This window comes from Diabrotica virgifera, chromosome 7, assembly GCF_917563875.1.
Source record: "Diabrotica virgifera virgifera chromosome 7, PGI_DIABVI_V3a".
NCBI classification, from domain to species: domain Eukaryota; kingdom Metazoa; phylum Arthropoda; class Insecta; order Coleoptera; family Chrysomelidae; genus Diabrotica; species Diabrotica virgifera.
In genome coordinates, this window is record NC_065449.1 from 147,391,266 (window position 1) to 147,411,243 (window position 19,978).

The 19,978-nt window shown below is 31.6% G+C and overlaps 1 protein-coding gene across 1 annotated transcript in view; it reads right to left on the reverse strand.

The window, feature by feature from the left end:
- LOC126888281 (kielin/chordin-like protein) overlaps positions 1-19,978 on the reverse strand; it is a 496,360-nt gene that overhangs the window by 367,268 nt on the left and 109,114 nt on the right. Inside the window, exon 2 of the mRNA XM_050656396.1 lies at positions 12,636-12,723. Coding sequence (XP_050512353.1) covers positions 12,636-12,714 — 79 coding nt within the window. The 5' untranslated portion in view covers positions 12,715-12,723. The remainder of the gene's footprint in view (positions 1-12,635; positions 12,724-19,978) is intronic.

The following is a 19,978-nucleotide window of genomic DNA, read 5'->3' on the forward strand; positions in this document are numbered from 1 at the left end:
CGCTAGAGGATTGATGTAATTTAGTTGAAAACTGGTCTACAAAATGTCCCCCTCACAAATAAATTTAACGTGTTTTTGCATATTTTTAGATTTTCTATAGGGACCAAATTATAGAGGGTGGCACCTTTTAAAATTGACAAACTATACAGGGTGTCTAGAAACTCTACCGACAAACGAAGACAGGAGATTCCTCAGATAATTTTACGACAATTTAACCCAATTTACCTAGTCCGAAAATGCTTCCTAAGGGAGCTAGAGCTTTTTGAAGATGGCGTCATGTAATTAGTTTTTCTTAAATACCTCCAGAACGCTTCTATTTAGAAAAACGAAAATTGGTATGCATATTTACTTTCCAGAAATGAATCGATTGCATCCATTGCAAATTTCTAGTACCGGTCATAGGCGTCCGTTTTGGGTACGGCAACGGTTATTTTATTGTATAACTTTTTTGTCATTAACTTTTAAGCATTTTTGATACTGGATTATTAAATTGTGAGATATTCTAATAGTAAAAGGTACTCTTGCTTTAAGTCGGTAGAACACACCGTTTTCTAGAAAAATCAATTTGAAAGTTTTTCATTTTGGGAATTTGAAAAAATTTTTTAAAAAAATTAAAAAAAAACGATGTATTTTACCAACTTAAAGCAAGAGTAACTTTTAGTACTCGAATACCACATAATTTAATAATCTAATGTCAAAAATGCTTAAAAATTAAAGATAAAAAAGTTATGCTACAAAATAACTGTTGACCTACCCAAAACGGACGCCTATGGCCGGTACTAGAAATTTGCAATTAATGAAATCGATTCATCTCTGAAATATAAATAAATGTACCAGTTTTCGTTTGTCTAAATATTTTTTTTTTAAATTCAAAAAACCAAAAATTTTCGAATCGATTTTTTTAGAAAACTGTGTATCCTATCGATTTAAAGGAAGAGTACCTTTTAGTACTAGAATACCTCACAATTTAATAATTCAGAGTCAAAAATGCTTAAAAATTAAAGACAAAGAAGTTAGGCGATAAAATAAGCGTTGCCCTACCCAAAACGGACGCCTATGATCGGTACTAGAAATTCGCAATGGATGGAATAGAGTTATCTCAGGAAGAAAAATACGTGTACTAATTTTTGTTTTTCTAAGTAGAGGCGTTCTGGAGGTATGTAACTAAGAATATGTATTCGGACTGAGCGAATTTAGTTAAATTGTCTTAAAATTATCTGAAGAATCTTCTGTCTTTGTTTGTCGGTAGAGTTTCTGGACACCCTGTATATACGTTCTCATTGTCAACAGATGATCTGATGGACTATATCCTTTGAGGAATTTAGCCTGTTCTACCGGTTGGTAATTATCCATTTTGTAAGTCAACTGGTTGTTAATAAATCCCATAAACAGTTTGCACATTTCACTGAGCAAAGGTACTTCAGGTCATGTCATATTTATCTCATTTTTTGAGTAGAAAGTATTACTCTCTTTCTAGAATTCTAGACTCTCGTTCCAGTCTTCTGGGATTTGGCTATTATCGAGGCATCTATTGAATAGCTCTGTTAGTATTGGGATTGTTATTATCTTGCTTATTTTCAAAAGCTCGGCAATTATTCGTGGCCTGGAGCTGTTTAAAAATTTATAAGGGGAATATTCCCTATACGGATACAATAAGAGCAACGGTCACCAAAATAACAAATGAATAAAACGAGGAAGTTGCTCAACTGACTCAAAAAATAAAGGGTAGGTAAATCAGTTGTTTCTGGAGAAGTGTTGACACCTTTACGAGTGACAAGAACAATGTAGCTAATAGGTTTATTTAATAGAATATTGAAGTGACAAATGTCAGATGAATGGAGAAGCAATATCACAGTATAATGCTACAGAATCAGTAAGGTCACTCCAGGAAAATCCTTTGTTTTCTATGTTCCATTTTGGTGATGGCACATCAAAAATTTTAGTCCTTCGCGCAGATAAATGACAGCTAACGGCATCCTACGTTTGCTGTGATTGGTCGTTATTGTCGCGAAGTCAAAATTTTGTCTCAGGAAAGGATTGCAATATTGGAACCGTCAAATGAATTAACTGATTCTTTATCACAAAACTGTGGCAATGGTAGGGGAGCCGAAGCGGGGATTTTTGCAGTTACTCGAGCCCGCCAGATTATCATATGGGGAGAAACCTGGTACCCTAGGCAGATGTACCTCTACCATATATTGGCTCTTAACACAGGGGAGTTCGTTAAGAGGGGCACGAAAAAAAAATATATCCTTAAAAAAATCGAAATTGTCAGATTAAAATAAGGTAAGTTAAGTACATACATGCAAAAGAGTGTATATTTCAAAAATCTGACGATTTGAGCCGGGCGTAAGGAATTGGTTGAGTCCCAAAGTTTCACAAGAAAAAAGCGAATATTTCGCGAAATGAATGAGAGATCGAAAAACTAAAAAATATGTGCTCAATATTTTTTAAAAATCTATCGAATGATATCAAACACGACTTCCCACGGAGAGGGGTGGGTAAATTTAATATTTTAAATACAAATCACGCGATATTTCGCAAAATAAACATTAGATTGAAAAACTGCAAAATACACTTAATCAATATTTTTCAAAAATCTATCGAATGGTGGGGTGGGGGTTACTTTAAAATCTTAAATAGGAGCCCCACATTTTTATTCTAGATTTGGATTCTATACGTAAAAATAAGCGACATTTATTCGAAACATTTTTTCAAATTATGGATAGATGGCGCTATAATCGGAAAAAACGATTGTTGGAAGTGGAAAAATAAATTAGAAATGGAAAGTTCCTACTAAAATGGAAAACTTTACTTAACTTTTTATGGTTTTAGGACCTACTCTTCACAACCCAATATGTCCCCAAAGCTCTCGAGTGACTGCACATTTAGCATACTTCGCTCCCCTATTACAATATATTAGTATCAATTTACAAAAACAAGGAAGCGATAAAACAAAACAATGCACAATCTACAGGGTGATAAAACTTCTTAGATAGATACAACTCCAATAGTTTAATAAGATGCAATATTATTAATATTAAGTACAATACTAAACCTTTTCAGAACAAATTATAAAATCTGCAGAAAGATAATCATAAGTAGAAATGCACTATATTTGTGAATGAACTATATATTCGCAATATATTAACTTTACAGTACCAATGTTTTTTTTGGCTGTCACTAAACCCTATCATTCTCTGTAAATATGTTGTATCTCTAAATTATAAAGTCATTATTTTTCTTTTTGAAAACGAATCAGGTGGTTAGTGGTACATTATACAGTCTTGGCCACCCATGAAGAACCCCGGGCCGCAGGTTTAGAATTAAAATGTCTTTCTTTGTTTGTTTGATGGGTGCATGCTATTCGAAACAATCGATAGAGATTCTTGCATAAAATATATGATATATCTTGGTTGCGAAAATGTTCCCAATTGAAAAAAAGGAGGAATTAAATTGGATAAAAAAACAAACAAAAAATTTTTATAATTAACTCATAATGAATAGATGATAGATGAAACATTCGGCATAATGAACCAAAAAACATATAATTTTGAGAAAAAAAAATAAGTACAAGAGAGTCAACAGAGATTTAAAAGAAAGTACTTTATTTTTTGATTATTTCATGTTCAAATATATGATTTGAAATTTGACGAATAAAAACATATTTTTCATTAGATACAACGCTGCTTCTACTGGGTTTACGGACCTCATACTACATACACTATTTTTTTCCCTTTTTTTATGAGCTTAATTTTTTTATGAGCTTAATTTTTGCTATGAATATTTTTTCGATAAAATACTTATCTTTTGAGTTATTTGCGAAAAATCGTCTAAAAATTGTGTTTTTTTTTTGTTGAAAATTAACATGTAGATACACTCGCAAATATCTCGAAATGTATTGACTTAGTGAAAAAATGCTACAGACTAAAATTTCTTTAGAATTATGTCAGTTTACCCACTTCCGGACTTATTTTGAACGATTTTTTTTTCAACACCTCAGGAAGGGGTGAGTCTCACCCCCAGGCAAAAGCACATAAGATCGGCACAATATCACTTTTTTTCTGTGGCAAGTTAGCTATGTGTGTGCTTTTCATGTCAATCCAAGCGGTTTTATAATTCGGAGCAAAAACCGTGACTAAATGGCTTTTTAGGAAGCCTACTTACAAGCTTATGAAATAAAAAATATCAAAGGTATTAGACGAGCGGCACACCCCCATAAAAACGCTTATTTCTCGAGATACTGACCATGGTGAGGTGAATGGCTAGTTTTAGTCATACTTTATATTTTTGATGGTGCTGAAAACGAAAAGAAAATTAGGTTTATTTTGAATTTTATGTGGGGGAACATTGTCAAAATCGCAATTTTACCCTAAAAATAAAAACAAATAAAATAATGTTGTTTTGCGTTTACCTCGCTATAACTCTGTTCCATTTCAACATTTTTTTCTGAAATTTCTACAGTAAATAGTTCTCACCTTTCTGAAGACAATGGTGCCCGTTCTAAGCTTTCAGTCTTATTCTAATAAAAGTTATAAATTTTTTAAAGCGAAAAGTACAGGTTCTTGAATTTCAATGTTTAGTCGCAAAAGTTGAGCGACGAAATTTGAAATTTCGCTTTTTAATCACATTTATGTTAAAACATAGGATCCAAAGAAGTTTTCTGGAAAGTTTTAAACCAAAGTGTTTTGTAGAAAAAAAAAATGGTGCTACTTTTAATATTGTTGTTATAAATCCTCAAAATACCGCTCATTTTTCGAGTTGCTTACCATTGGTGGTGACTGGCTAATTTTGGTTTCACTTAATATTTTTTATGGCGCTGAAAACTAAAATGAAGTTTATTTTAAATTTTAGGTGGGGGAATATTGTGAAAATCGCAATTTACCCTAAAAATAAAAAAAGAAATCACGTTTTTTTGCGTTTTACTCACTACAACTCTGTTCCGTTTTAATATTTTTGAAGTTATACTTCTTTACCGGCGATAGAGGGTAATTTTTTATATGTTAAAACCTATCAGCCCGGCGCATGCGCATTATAACTTTGTTCTGATTGGATGTTCAAATGACATGTCAAAAATTATCCGATATGGCAGCTGTGGTTTGGAGGTAAAGGTAAAGGTAAACAAATGTATAATATATTAGTTTTATTGTTGTGAGGACAGAAACAAAAAAGTTTATAATATTGTAGTGACTTTTAAATAGTTTTTAAAAGCAACAGGTACGTAATAATTGTTAATGTATCATGGGTATAAACCTACCTATTTGATCTGCCAAAATACATAGTATGTAATACTTTTATTTATATAATTTGATTACCATCAAAATTTCTATCAATATTCACCTAATATATTGTTTTTTTTTACTCTATGTTTTGTTGTATTTTTTCAATTCTAAATCATTTCAATTCAAAATTAAAACAATTTGATCAATTTTCAAAATATCAAAATATCACAAGTTTAATCCGTTTAGTTAGTCGATCTTCGTAAATAATGACACATAGTGTCCGTGGCTAAGCGGAGAAGGCGAATGAATTCCAATACCAACCGCTCTTATCAGCGCTGGTTCGAGTCCCAATAGAAACTTTCTTTTTTGTTTTTTTTTTAATACATTTTATGATTGTAAGTGTATTTATTATATAATTGTATTTTCAGAAAATACGTATTTAGTTAAAAAAATTTTCGTCAATTAATGTTCAGACATCATTTGTGGCTTGTTTAATGTGTTTGTGTGTGTTTTATTCTTTTATTATTTTAATTTTTGGCACTGTTCTAATAAAAATGTTTGAGAAGTAGTAAGTATAAATTAGTTTAATATTTAAACAAAATATAAATAAAAAGAATATTAATTTCGTTTAAATCATATAATAGAAGTATAACTTCTTACGTGCGTACAAAGTACACACACATTCTTTTTTTTCTAAAGTTTGTACAGTGTATTTATTGTTCACCTTTCTAAAGACAATATACCTGTTTCAAGCTTTTACTATTGTCATAAGAAAAGTTATATATTTTTTAAAGTAAAGGTGCAGATTTATGATTGCAAAGTTTAATCGCAAAAAAGACAAACTTTTAAATTAAGCTTTTTAATCACGTTCCTGTTAAAGTATAGAGTACATAGAAGTTTTCTGGAAATTTTTAGATCAGAATCTTTTATAGAAAAAAAAATGGTGAAACTTTTAATATCGACATTATAGATCCCCAAAATAACACTTATTTTTTGAGATATTGACCATGGGTGTCGAGTGGCTAATTTTATCCTTACTTTATGTTTTTGGTGGTGCTAAGAACGAAAATAAAGTTTCTTTTAACTTTTAGGTGGGAGAACATTGACAAAATCGCAATTTTACCCTAAAAATAAACAAACATGAAATTACGTTTGTCTTAAAATTAAAAGTTGCACCATTTTTTTTTTCTAGGGCACATTTAGATCTAAAACTCCCCACAACACTTCTTTTGGACTCTATGTTTTAACATAAATAATGTGATCAAAAAGATGCATTTTAAATTTTGTCACTTCAATTTTGCAATTTAACTTTGCAATTCACGAATCTGCACATTTTATTTTAAAAAATTCATAACTTCTACGACAATAAGACTGAAAGCCTACAACAGGTCTCATAGTCTTCACAAAGGTGAGCAATATAATATACTATAAACGTTTCAGAAAAAATATTAACATGGAACAGAGTTGTAGCCAGTTAAACGCAAAAGGACGTGATGTTTTCTTCATTTTTAGGTTAAAATTGCGATTTGGACAATGATCCCCCACATAAAATTTAAAATAAACCTCATTTTCGTTTTCAGCACCATCCAAAACATAAAGTAAGATCAAAATAGCCATTCAGTGCCCATGCTCAGTATCTCGAATAATAAGCGCTATTTTGGGGATGTTTGTTTAACGTTGATATTAAAAGTTGCAACATTTTTTTTTCTATAAAACACTTTGATCTGAAACTTTCCAGAAAACTTCTTTGTACTCTATGTTTTAACATAAACGTGACTGAAAAGCTAAATTTGAAATTTCCTTACTGAACTTCTGGGATTAAACTTTTCAGTTCACAAATCTGCACCTTTTACTTTAAAAAAGTCATAACTTTTATTGGAATACGAGGAAAATCTTAAAACAGGCACCACTGTTTCAGAAAGGTGAGCAATATATACTGTATATATACTTTAGAAAAAAATATTAAAATGGAACAGAGTTGCAGCGAGTTAAAGGCAAAAAATCTTGAATTCTTCTTTTTATTTTTAGGGTAAAATTGCGATTTTGACAATATTAACCTACCTAACATTCAAAATAAATTTCATTTTCGTTTTCTGCACCATAAAAAAACATAAAGTAAGAGCCATTCACCACCCATGGTCAGTATCTCGAGTTGGGGATTTAGAATGTCGATATTAAAAGTTCCACCATTCTTTTTGCTATAAACCATTTTGATCTAAAATTTTTCAGAAACTGTCTTTGTACTCTATATTTTAACATAAACGTGGTTAAAAAGCTAAATTTAAAATTTCGTCACTCAATTTTTGCTATTAAACTTTGCAATTCACAAATCTGCACCTTTTACTTTAAAACATTCATAACTTTTATTAGAATAAAACTGCAAGAGAGCTACCACTCTCTTCAGAAAGGTGAGAGCTATTTACTGTAAAAATTTCAGAAAAAAGTATTAAAATGGAACAGAGTTGTAGTGAGGTAAACGCAAAAAACGTGATTTTATTTTTTTTTTTAATATATAGGGTAAAATGGCGATTTTGACAATGTTCCCCCACATAAAATTCAAAATAAATCTCATTTTCGTTTTTAGTACCATTAAATACATAAAATATGACTAAAATTAGCCGTTCACCTCAACGTGGTCAGTACCTGGTCATTTTAGGAGTGCCTGCTCGCCTATATTACAAATGTTCGAATGCTAAAAAGTCAATCCTTCTTCATACTGTTTTTTAATAGCAAATTTAATAAAATGTTTTAAAATAAAAGTTTTTTTTAATATACGATTTACAAAATACCTCTAGAGACACTCTAACTAGAGTGATTGTTTGGGCAAGTTCATTTGTTTAAATAATCACTCTACGGGGTAAACAAATTGAATTAGGTACTTATAAATTATTTGGTCGTTCTGTTTGAAATTCAGCGCACTTTAATAACTAATTAACTCTAAAAATTTTGGGTGATTATGTACATGGCATTATACAAAAAACAAAGTTATTAACATTTTTACAGTTGACTCCAGGATTCGTTGCCCGTGCGTCATTAAGACCTGGCGAGATAAAACACATATCTAGCATCATTCTCTTCCACGCATGAAACTAAAGACAAACCAGCTATCGCCTGTTATTAAGTAAAAACGCATGCTATTTTTTTATGAATGCTCCAGATTCAGTACATCGAAAAGAGATAGGTACAACAAAAGAGTCGTTTGGGGATGTTTTCAGATTTTAAGTACAATTTGTGACGTTTCTGGTTTGTTTACTTTTGTGGCTGTCAGTATGTTGAATTTTTTGCTGTTTTTTGTCGAATTTTTGCATTTTGAATCTTTTTTATATCACACAAATTTTACTGTAAGTGTATTTTATTTTGCCAATTTTTGCAACATACAAGCTAACCTCATTCACACATTTAAGGAATGGTAGTGTTTAAGTTTCCGCCAAAGTGAATAAAATGACAAAAATAAATTATTAATTATATTTTTTTATAAAGCGTTTATTTATTTATTAATCGCTAATGAAATTATAGTTATTTATGTATCAAGGGCGTAAAATAGGCGTTTATGAACCGCGACGTGTAAGTAAGACACGTAACACGTAAGGTCCATAAACGCTCTTTACGCCCGAAATACATACAAATGTTTATGCGCGACTGTTTTAATGATCATTTATTAATAAAGATACAAAATCCCTTGCACGATCGTCTTAGTGATTATTTTTTAATGCGTCTTTTTCTTTCCACCTTTTGCGAGCAATTTATTATAAATACCCTTTCAAAAGTTGCATGAATTTTATAGCTCAATTTATTAAAACTCATCCTGTATAACAATTCACTGAATCATTTGTATTGGTTAGTTAATAAAAAATGTCATATTGAAAGAAATATGTGTAAGAAATAATAATATGATAGAACAGTAATCTCTATAGCTTTGTTCGCGTTACTTTAGCAACAAAGTAAATAAGTCAAGAATAGTAAGTCGCCATTATTTATCGTAATGAAAGTTTCATAACACATTTCTTAAGAAGTTCTTTTATAATGGAAACTAGTGACGATGAAACATTTTCTGGAACACCACCGGAAATTTTTAAAGCAGCAGAAGATGCAAAATTAAGTTTACTACCCGCTAAATCTAAGAAAATATACGATAAGGTCTACGATGAATTTGTTAGTTGGTGCAAATTGCAGAATGTTAAAGATGGTAATTACATATACAGAAAATGTATTTCTTGCGTATTTTCTGGAGAAGTCTAAATGCCGTAAGCCGTCGTCTCTATGGTCATATTATTCGATGTTAAAGGCAACTGTAAATTTGCACAATAATGTAAACATCGGAAGATATTCAAGATTGATAACACTCCTAAAACGGATATCAGATGGTTATAAACCAAAGAAATCTAAAATTCTAACCAGAGAAGAAATAGAATCGTTTTTGGTAAATGCTCCAGATAATTTATATCTCATGACAAAAGTAAGTTACTTGCTATTTTTTTATATTTTAGACTATTATTTTAATTGAGTATTTATTGTAGGTTGCACTAATTTTTGGTATTTGTCGTCAAAAGGAATTAGCTAATATTTCAATAGATGATATTCAAGATTTAGGAACAACATTGCTGGTAACCATTCGAGCATCTAAAACCAAAATTGACCGTATTTTTAGTGTACTTGACAAAGAGCAGAAGTCACCAAGTTATCTCGACTTATATAGAAAATATGCTGCACTACGTACCTACTACAAATATCAACCACCGACGTTTTTTTTGTGTATTACAATAATGGAAGATGTTCCAGTCATGTCGTTGGAAAGAATACGTTTGGTCATATTCCTTGTAAAATAGCGACTTATTTAAAATTACCTACTCCAAAAGATTACACGGGCCATTGCTTTAAACCAGTGGTTCCCAACCTTTTATGTCTCGCGACCCACCTTCTGATGTTTTTCCATATTCACGACCCATTCTTCACCCATGATGATACGCTATTCCGTACTCTGTACGCTATTTAGTTACTGTAAGAGCCACGCCGCGGCCCACCTGAAATGTGCCCGCAACCCACTAGGCTGTTCAACGATCCTCAGCAACTTTGCTGGCTAACGCAGGTGAGAATATCCTTAACATAAAACGACATGCTGGTTGGAAGTCTACATCAGTAGCGGAAGGATATATTGAAGATTCCGTGTCAAATAAAATGAAAATCGCCCAAAAAATTGTCAATGCTGATATGCCATCTACAAGTTGCTCAGATTGCAGTCCAAATTTATATGGTGATTCTTTTGAGCAAGCACCTTCCACAAATCATACGGAGTTATTGGAAGTTCATAGCAACTTACAACAGAGCAAAGTAGCAAATCCTAACATTTCTATAAAAAATTGTTCAAAGTGGCACTTTACGCCCGCCAAATGTATATATAATATGGACTTTACCGCCCGGTCGTGCATAAAAAGAATTTATTAAGCTACTTTCAATGTAACTGTAATTTTGCACCAAAATTTTGAAGCAAAACATACATTTTGACATTCTATTTATTTGTTAACGTCAAAATTTATAATATAACCCATGATCGGAGCAGTACCCACTTTCTGTGACTTGCTGTAAACAGGGTTCTTTACCCCGTGACTCAGGGGTAAAGAACCCTGGACTCAACGTATATCACTGTAAAAATAAGGGTTTTTTTTATTTCGGTCAATTGTTTATATATTTTAATTTGTAAACACAACATTAAAGATCTTTTTATGATCTACAAGTTTGCTTGAACCATTTGAACCGTTATTCACTAAAATGTACAATAAACGTTTTACAGGCCAACATTGATTTTTTGACTATTTACGATTGTTTAAAAAAAATAAAGCATAATTAGCTGTATGTCTTCATGGAATTGTCATTAGCTACCCTCCAAATATCTTTTAAAATCTTCAATTACCTGTATAATATTCTTTCATGTTTTTGGTATTGACTGGCTTACCAACAAAATAAACCAATATTAAAAAGTTAACAAAATATGTTGTGAAGCCATTTTGAAATTATAAAAGTAAGAAGTAAGATTTTGTAGTCTTGATATATTATTTATTTAATTAATACAATATATGTACAGGAAATTATTAATCTTGGATGTATTCGTTAATGCTTATCCGGAAGCGGACATTATTTAGCGATAAGGAAAGTATGGTGCAAACATCAAAATACGAGACAAATATCCGGAGTAGGTAAATATTTTGGTGTAGGTATAACGAAAAGGTAAAGCATATAAAAAAAACCCTCATTGCAGTAAATAAATCGTATCATAATTAGTCCAGGAGAGTTTTTCTAAGGGCATCTCAATAGTCAAGTACTTGTCGAGTTTTTCTGATAATATACAGGGTGTAACAAAAAGCCCGGCCATAAATTAAATTACATATTCTGGGAGCAAAAATAGTTCGATTGAACCTAACTTACCTTAGTACAAATGTGGACATAAAAAAAGTTACAGCCCTTTGAAGTTACAAACTAAATATCGATTTTTCCAATATATCGAAAACTATTCAAGATTTTTAAATGAAAATGAACATGTCGCATTCTTATGGCAGGATAATCTTAAAAAAGCAACAGTGAAATTTGTGCACCCTATAAAAATTTTATGGGATTTTGTTCCCTTAAGCCCCCCAAACTTTTGTCTACGTTTCAATTAAATTATTATTGTGGTACCAATAATTAAACACAATGTTGTTAAACCTTTTTTGCCTATTAGTATTTTTTCGATAAGCCAGTTTTTATTGAGATTCGCCTTCTGTTTTAATATGTTTACATAAAAAATTAATTGGGGGTTTTGAACCTTTAAACCCCCCAAATGTTTGTGTACGTTCTAATTAAATTTATTGTGGTACCATTAGTTAAACACAATGTTTTAAAACTTTTTTGCCTCTTAGTACTTTTTGTATAAGTCAGCTTTTATCGAGATATTTTGAACATTTGTATATATTCGATGGGGTAGAATATACGAATGTTAGTATGAGAATGCTTAGATGGATAAGTGGAGTGACAAAGAAGGTTAAAATTAGAAATCAGTATATTAGGGGAAGTCTAGGTGTGGCACCAATTGATGCCAAAATGAGAGAGCATAGGTTAAGATAGTTTGGTCATGTCCAACGTCGAGACGTTAATCACCCAATACGAAGAATAGCTGAAGTGCAGATTCCTGGAAGGAGTAGGAGAGGAAGACCAAAGAAGACCTGGGGGAGACCATAAGGCAGGACATGTTGGTAAAGGGGGTTCACATTGATATGACCCAAGATAGAATTGTGTGGAGAAATGCAATTAGGGAAGCCGACTCCGCATAGGGGTAAGGCAAAGAGAATGATGATGATGATGACAAAAGAAATTCTTGTCACAGAAGCTTTGACATAATTTTAAAATTGTTCATTTTTTAAGTTTTATAAAATCTGTACTTACCTAATTGAGATTTTGTTGACGAGACCATTAAATATAATGCTGTGAAGATGAAAAATCCAAACACTTTTTGTAAAGCCATAGTAACCACCTGTAAGTAAAAATAGAGTCAATTATTAATGGTGTTAGAACAACATTGTTTTTAGTGATAGATTTTTCAGGTTTTTAAGCCTTGGTCTAGAATTATTATAAGTTTTGACTGCAACTGCAACTGACATGAGCGATGTAATAAAATACTGCCTAAAACCTTTTTCCACTATTAATCAAAAATAGAAAGGACGTTATTAATTTTGTTTACATCATTAGTTACAAAACATTTACATATTTAAATATTTTGCATAATTCTACTCAGAAATTAAATACAACCAAACTTATCAATATGGAATCACCAAGTATTTGAAACCTGCAGCTTTTGGAAGTTATGGTTGTAATTCAGTTGAAACGATAAGAAGAAGAGTTCGTGTGCACAAGAACTATATGCTGAGTCACAACCAGGAACTTCATCTGGAGGTGGGCGTGGTCGTCCAAACAAAGAATTTTCTGCGAGTAGGTAGAATCAAAAGGAAGATCAAAACGTCGAAAGACTTCAAAGCTGTTATCGACGTTCGAAACCGAGGAGCTTACTTTAGCTGCAAGGAGAAAAGTAAAGACTGAAGGAAAAGACAATGCCGTAAAACTTGTCTCTGAAGCACTTTTGACGACTTTGACTCGAGCCGGTAAAATTTGGGCAGCTTGGCAGAAAACTCAGAAGTCAAAAGAAATAATTCCACTCACCCCAGATGAAGCGCTATCAGTAATGATTGAATCAAAAGATACCAAACATTCATATCTTGTTCACAGACGAATAGCAAAAGAACATTTTGTCGATATACATCCGTCTTATCACAAGCTTCGAGAAGCAAAATTACGCTGCTATCCCCGAAAATAAGTACAAATTGTAAGTGAGTCATGTGCAGAAATATTATTACAGGGCCTCTTATATCATACAGTTAAACGGTTAGTAGAATTGCAGAAACTAGTTCTTCGTTCATTATCAACTGATCTTCTAAAGAATTTGAAATTGTTGCTGAAATGGGGATGCGATGGAAGCACCGGTCATTCACAATACAAGCAACTTTTCTCCGATAATAATCTTTGTGATGGCGATTTATTTCTTACATCCATAGTGCCATTACAGTTATATGCGGAGCAACCTGGACAAGATAAAATTATTGTGTGGCAAAATCCCCGCCCATCGTCAATTCGATTTTGTAGACCTATACGCTTTCAGTTTAAGAAAGAAACGAAAGAGCTGACGGTACAGGAGACATCATATATAGAAAATCAAATTTCAGAACTTCAACCCAATATTTAGTCCGTTCTTTAACGGTAAAATATTGCAAAATCTCTAAATTTTAAAGAACCGCTTGGATTGACATGAAATTTGGCATACGCATAGCTTACATGTCAAAGAAAAAAAGTGATATTGTGCCGATGTGTGCTTTTGCCCTGGTGGTGACTTTCACCCCCTGTTGGGGGTGAAAAAATATAAGTCTAAAATAAGTCCGGAAATGGATAAACTGACTAATTTTAAGTAACTTTTGTTCTATAGAGCTTTTTCGCCAAGTCAACACTTTTCGAATTATTTGCGAGTGAATATGTTCATTTTTCAACAAAATAACTACATTTTTAGACGGTTTTTCGCAAATAACTCAAAAAGTAAGTATTTTGTAAAAAAAACGTTCTTAGAAAAAATATAGCCTGTAAAATAGTAAAAAAAATGGTGTACCCGTTAGGTCTCGGGACCTCGTAAAACCAGAGTTACAGCCAATGAAAAATAGAGTCATATTCATCAAATTTCAAATAGAATACTTCGAAGTGAAATATCCAAAAAATTAAGCACTTTTTGGGGAAAACTTATTATAATTTTTTTAAAATGTTTAAAAAAAGCTTTATTTTGGTTTTTATAAAAAGCTTCTATCATTAAATTTAAGCGAGTTACGCTCAAAATAAAGTTGGTCGCTTTTGTTTTGGCAAAAAAAATCGGGAAGACCACCCCCTAATTAGCAACTTAAATGAAATTAATCATTACCGCTCCACAAAGTATTTTACTTATGTTGTGTTTATATTATGATCTCTAAGTTTCATCGATTTAAAGTGCTTATTTTGGAAAAAATTCGGTTTTAAAATAAAATTTTTAAAAATTTTAATTTTGAAAAATATGCTTTCTTTCAAAATAACTTAAAAATTGTTAGAGACACCAAAAATCTCGAAAAAGAAAAAAAGTCGGCAATGCTTTTCTGAATATCATGTATTTTTTGTTTTTCTGTTAGACAAAAATTGATTGAGATTTGGTGTTTCTAAATTTGCATACATTCGTGATGAGTGACTCGTTCAACCACTTTTACCTACAGCCCTTTCAAAAATAAGGACTTTGAACTGATGAAACTTACAGATCATATAAACAATACATACACGGGTCAAGAAACTTGTGAAGTCGTAACGATTAAGTTTATTTGAGATACTAATTAGGGGGTGAATTTCCCGATTTTTTTACCAAAAAAAAGGGACCAACTTTATTTTGAGCGTAACTTGTTTACTTTTGATGCTAGAATTTTTTTTTATAAAACAAAAATGAAGCTTTTTTTAAACACTTTAAATTAATTGTAATGAGTTTTCCCCGAAATGTGCTTCATTTTTGGTTATTTTATTCCATTTGGAATTTGACGAATATGAACCTATTTTTAATTAGCTATAACTCTGCTTCTACTAGGTATAGAAACGTGATATAAACACCATTTTTTAAATTTTTTTACAGGCTATATTTTTGCTAGAAATGTTTTTTCGACAAAATACGTACTGTTTGAGTTATATGCAAAAAACCGTCTAAAAGTGTGGTTATTTTGTTGAAAAAATAAACATATTCACTGGCAAATAACTCGAAAAGTATTGACTTACTGAAAAAACTCTATAGAACAAAAGTTACTTAAAATTAGTCAGTTTATCAATTTCCGGACTTACTTTGGACGAATACTTTTTCACCCCCAAGAGGGGGTGAAAAGCACCCCCGGGGTAAAAGCACATATCGGCACAATATCACTTTTTTTCTTTGACTTGCTAGCTATGTGTATGCCAAATTTCATGTCAATCCAAGCGGTTCTTTAAAATTTAGAGGTTTTGCAATATTTTACCGTTAAAGAACGGACTATGAAGAAATTGCAGTTTCTCATGTTTGTGTGATGACGATGATAGAGAGCAAAGTGTGTAATGCAATAACGGAAACAGCTTCTTTACAAACATGTTATATATGTAAAGCAACGCCCAAACAAATGAATGACATCGAAAAACTATTAAAGAGGGAAGTTATCCAGGAAAATTTGAAATTTGGATTGTCAACTCTACATGCCTGGATCAGGTTTTTTGAATGTTTGCTGCACATTTCCTATAGATTAGAATTTAAAGTTGGCAAATTCGAGGAAGTAACAACACAGCAGTTTTTGAAAACAAGAAACGTACCATACAACAAATTTTCAGAGACAGAACAGGTTTGCTTGTGGATATACCTAAGAGTGGAGGTAGTGGAACTACAAATGACGGCAACACAGCTTGACGATTTTTTGCTGACCCCTCACGTGAAATTACTGGCATAGATAAAGATGTCATTATGCGATTTGGTGTTATATTACGCACCTTATCTTGTGGCTATGCAATCGATGTGCGAGCTTTTGAATAGTATTGTTTGGAAACCGCAAAACTGTATGTCGCTAAATATTCATGGTATTATATGCCTTCTATCTTCGTGAATAAAATATGACTCCATGGAGCCATAGTAATCAAGCAGGCTATTCTGCCTATCGGTCAATTGTCAGAAGAAGCCAAAGAATCAAGAAATAGGTATCTCAAAAGTTTTAGGGAGAAACATACACGAAAAATTTCGAGAATATCAGGAAATCAAGATTTGTTAAACAGGCTCCTTATAACTTCAGATCCAGTAATTTCATCTTTGCGGCAGTACCCACTCCGAAAAAGTTCAAACATATCTTCTGAAGTTGTATCCTTGTTGACGGCTCCCTCGTTAGAATCAATGGAAGCAGATTCTCTACAACTTAATATGGAAAGCCACCAAGTTTCTTCATCCGACGAGGAAGACGACAGCGCGAGCGACGTAGATTTTTAGTGGTAAGCATACTATTGTATTTACAAGGGCGGATCTAAGGGGGGCCCAGGAGGCCATACCCCCCCTTGGGATTGAAATATGTTCACATTTTGAACTGATTATAAGACAGTTCACAAATGTTCAAAGACTGTTGTATGGTATATACAGATGCATCAAAAAATATTGAAGGTGTGGGGTGTGCCTATTGGGATAGCAGTAATAAAATTAGCAAAATGTTCAAAATAAATTCTATTATGAGTATATACACAGCTGAGTTAATAGCGATAATGGAAGCACTAAAATATTTATCTAGTATAAATCATTCAAATTTTATAATTTATAGTGACAGTAAAAGTTCTCTAAGTAAAATTAGTGCTATAAATGCTAAATCAAAAGTGAACTACATTGCATTATATATAATAAATAAAATTAAAGAACTTCAGCAACAAGGAAAGTCTGTTAAGTTAGCATGGGTTAAAAGCCACTGTGGAATAACTGGAAATGAAATGGTAGATGAATTGGCTAAAAACGCGGTGACAAAAGGAGTATTAACACATTATCTTTGTACGTCTGGAGATATTGAATCAGATTTATTCAAGGAGCTTAAGAAAGAATGGAAAGAAAGGTATATTGATGAGAACATAAATACAGGAAATCATTACAGATCAATCAGAAACTATATCACAGATAAACCTTGGTTTTCTAAAATGGAGTCGACAAAGGATATGACAAGAACCATATATGCAGAATGAGATTTAACCACTGTCTTACACCATCATATACAGCGCTAGTCAAAAGTCCGTACCCCCCTCTTATCTTTTGAACGGTTATACGTACAAAAGTGAAATTTGGAGGGAGGAAATAAACGGACATAAGCTCCTTAACTAGTCATAACAGGTGACGTAATAGTGACAGATGACGTTACAGAGCCACTGTGACCGATAATTTTAAATGGGACCTTATGGCAAGTGATACCTCGTTTGAAAGGTATTTAAAATACCTATTCAGCCATACTAATTTTTTTGGATGTAGGTGGATTTTTATTTTGGTGAATAAATTAAATAAATATAATATTGTAGTTTCTCATTTAATTAACAAAAATTCAAATGTCCGCCTATGGTTTCTTTGTCAAAAAATTTGACGTTTTTCAATTTTCTAGTAGTTTTTACGTAAACTTCAACCCTTTTGACAAGTAATCATAGGCAGAATTTTGAATTTTTATTAATTAAATGCAAAACTACAATTTTATATTTATTTCATTTTTTCATCAAAATTAGCTTAAACTCAAACAAAATTAGTATAAATGAATAGGTATTTTCAATACCTTTCAAACGAGGTATCACTTGCCATAAGGTCCCATTTAAAATTATCTGTCACAGTGGCGCTGTAAAGTCATCTGTCACTATTACGTCATCTGTCTTGACTAGTTAAGAAGCTTACGTCCGTTTATTTCCTCCCTCCAAATTTCACTATTATAGGTATAACCGTTCAAAAGATACGAGGGGGGGTACGGACTTTTGACTAGCACTACTGTATATTTAAACTTAATATAGCTGATAGCCCTCAATGTATTTGTGGTCAGTTTGGTAACCTATAACACAAAATTTTGACCTGTTCTCTTATTTCTAATAAAGTTAATATGTTTTTAAATTCACTGTATTCTTTGACTGATGTCCACCATCCCATTAATTTAAATTATATATATTAACATTAGAAAATAATGAGTTGGTATATCGACTATTGTATAAACATATTTTAGATATTAAACTTAAGTTGTAATTGTAAAATATAGTTTAAGTATTTCTTGTAAATTGTTATATATTAAAAGAAAAAAGAAAAGAAAAAAAAAAGAAAAAAAAATACAAAAAAATATATAAAAAAATATAAAAAAAATAATAGAAAAAAAATATATAATAAAAAAAATATATAATAAAAAAAAATATATAATAAAAAAAAATTAATGACTGACTTGGACAGTCCATAGTAAAAAGCTTTCGAATGAAGTAGAGGGCTAAAGAAGAAAAGAAGAATGTTGCAGTTTTTACTGTGGAACTCTGAGAACATCATTTAGAAAAAATAAATAAAAAAAAATATAAAATAAAAAATTATTAAAAAAAATACAAAAATAATTATTTATTAGTAGAATTGTTTATTAGAGATTAATATTAGTATTAGTTTTAGGATAAGATACGAAAAAATGACTAATAAAATAAAAAATAGTAAAATTGGCGAATGGATTTAGTGTCCGTAGTCATATAAACCCAAATAAACAACAACAAAAGTTAAAGATTAAATTTTAGTATTTAAGTGTGTCAAAGTAAGTTATAAGTATAATCTTTTAAGCACTATTATATTAGATTTTAAGTAGACTTTATTTCATGCAATTTTTTACCCCCTGACTTGCTAGATTTTTCTATCGCTATGCCCCCCCCCTTGAGATTTTTCTGGATCCGTCCTTGTTTGTTTATTTAGAAGCTAATAAACTTGTTACAGAGCGGAATTTTTATTTTTATACCTATTACCAAACATATTTTGATAAATTTCTCTAAGTTTTTTTCGAATTTTTACCTAAATAATTTATAATCTTACTATGCTTAGTAATAAGTAACGTATATTACGGTAATTCATTTTATTTTGTTAATATTTTTTAACTATATAAACAGTTCATTGCATAAAGATCGAAAAGTCTACTCAATGTAATTATTAACCTTATAGCACCCTAAAAGTTACGCCTGGCTAGTTTAATTTTTTTATTATTTTTTCCTTTAAAAGACTACAAAATTAAAGCCCTTCAGCCCATTTTCAGATTTTTGGCCGCTTTTTGCATTTTCTGGCCCACTGTGCGTATTTGAAACCTGCAGCTTTTGGAAGCTATGGTTGTAATTCAGTTGAAACGATAAGAAGAAGAGTTCGTGTGCAAAAGAACTATTTAGCAGGAGACAGTTACACGATCCTGAGTTACCCAGGCAGCACAAGATTGATCACTTAAATTGGTGTCTTCAACACTAAAACTGGAAGATTGGAACTTGGCAAAGTGTGCTATTTTGAAACGAAAGCAGCATTTATTAGTCTAGGCGCCAGAGGGGTCACCGTGTCATATTCAATTCTGATGGACAAACTCAACGGTTTCTTATGGATTTTTGGCTTCTGATTACGAATTTCGAGGGCGGATTTCGATCCGAGTGGTCAAAAAATTGTTATAAACAATTTA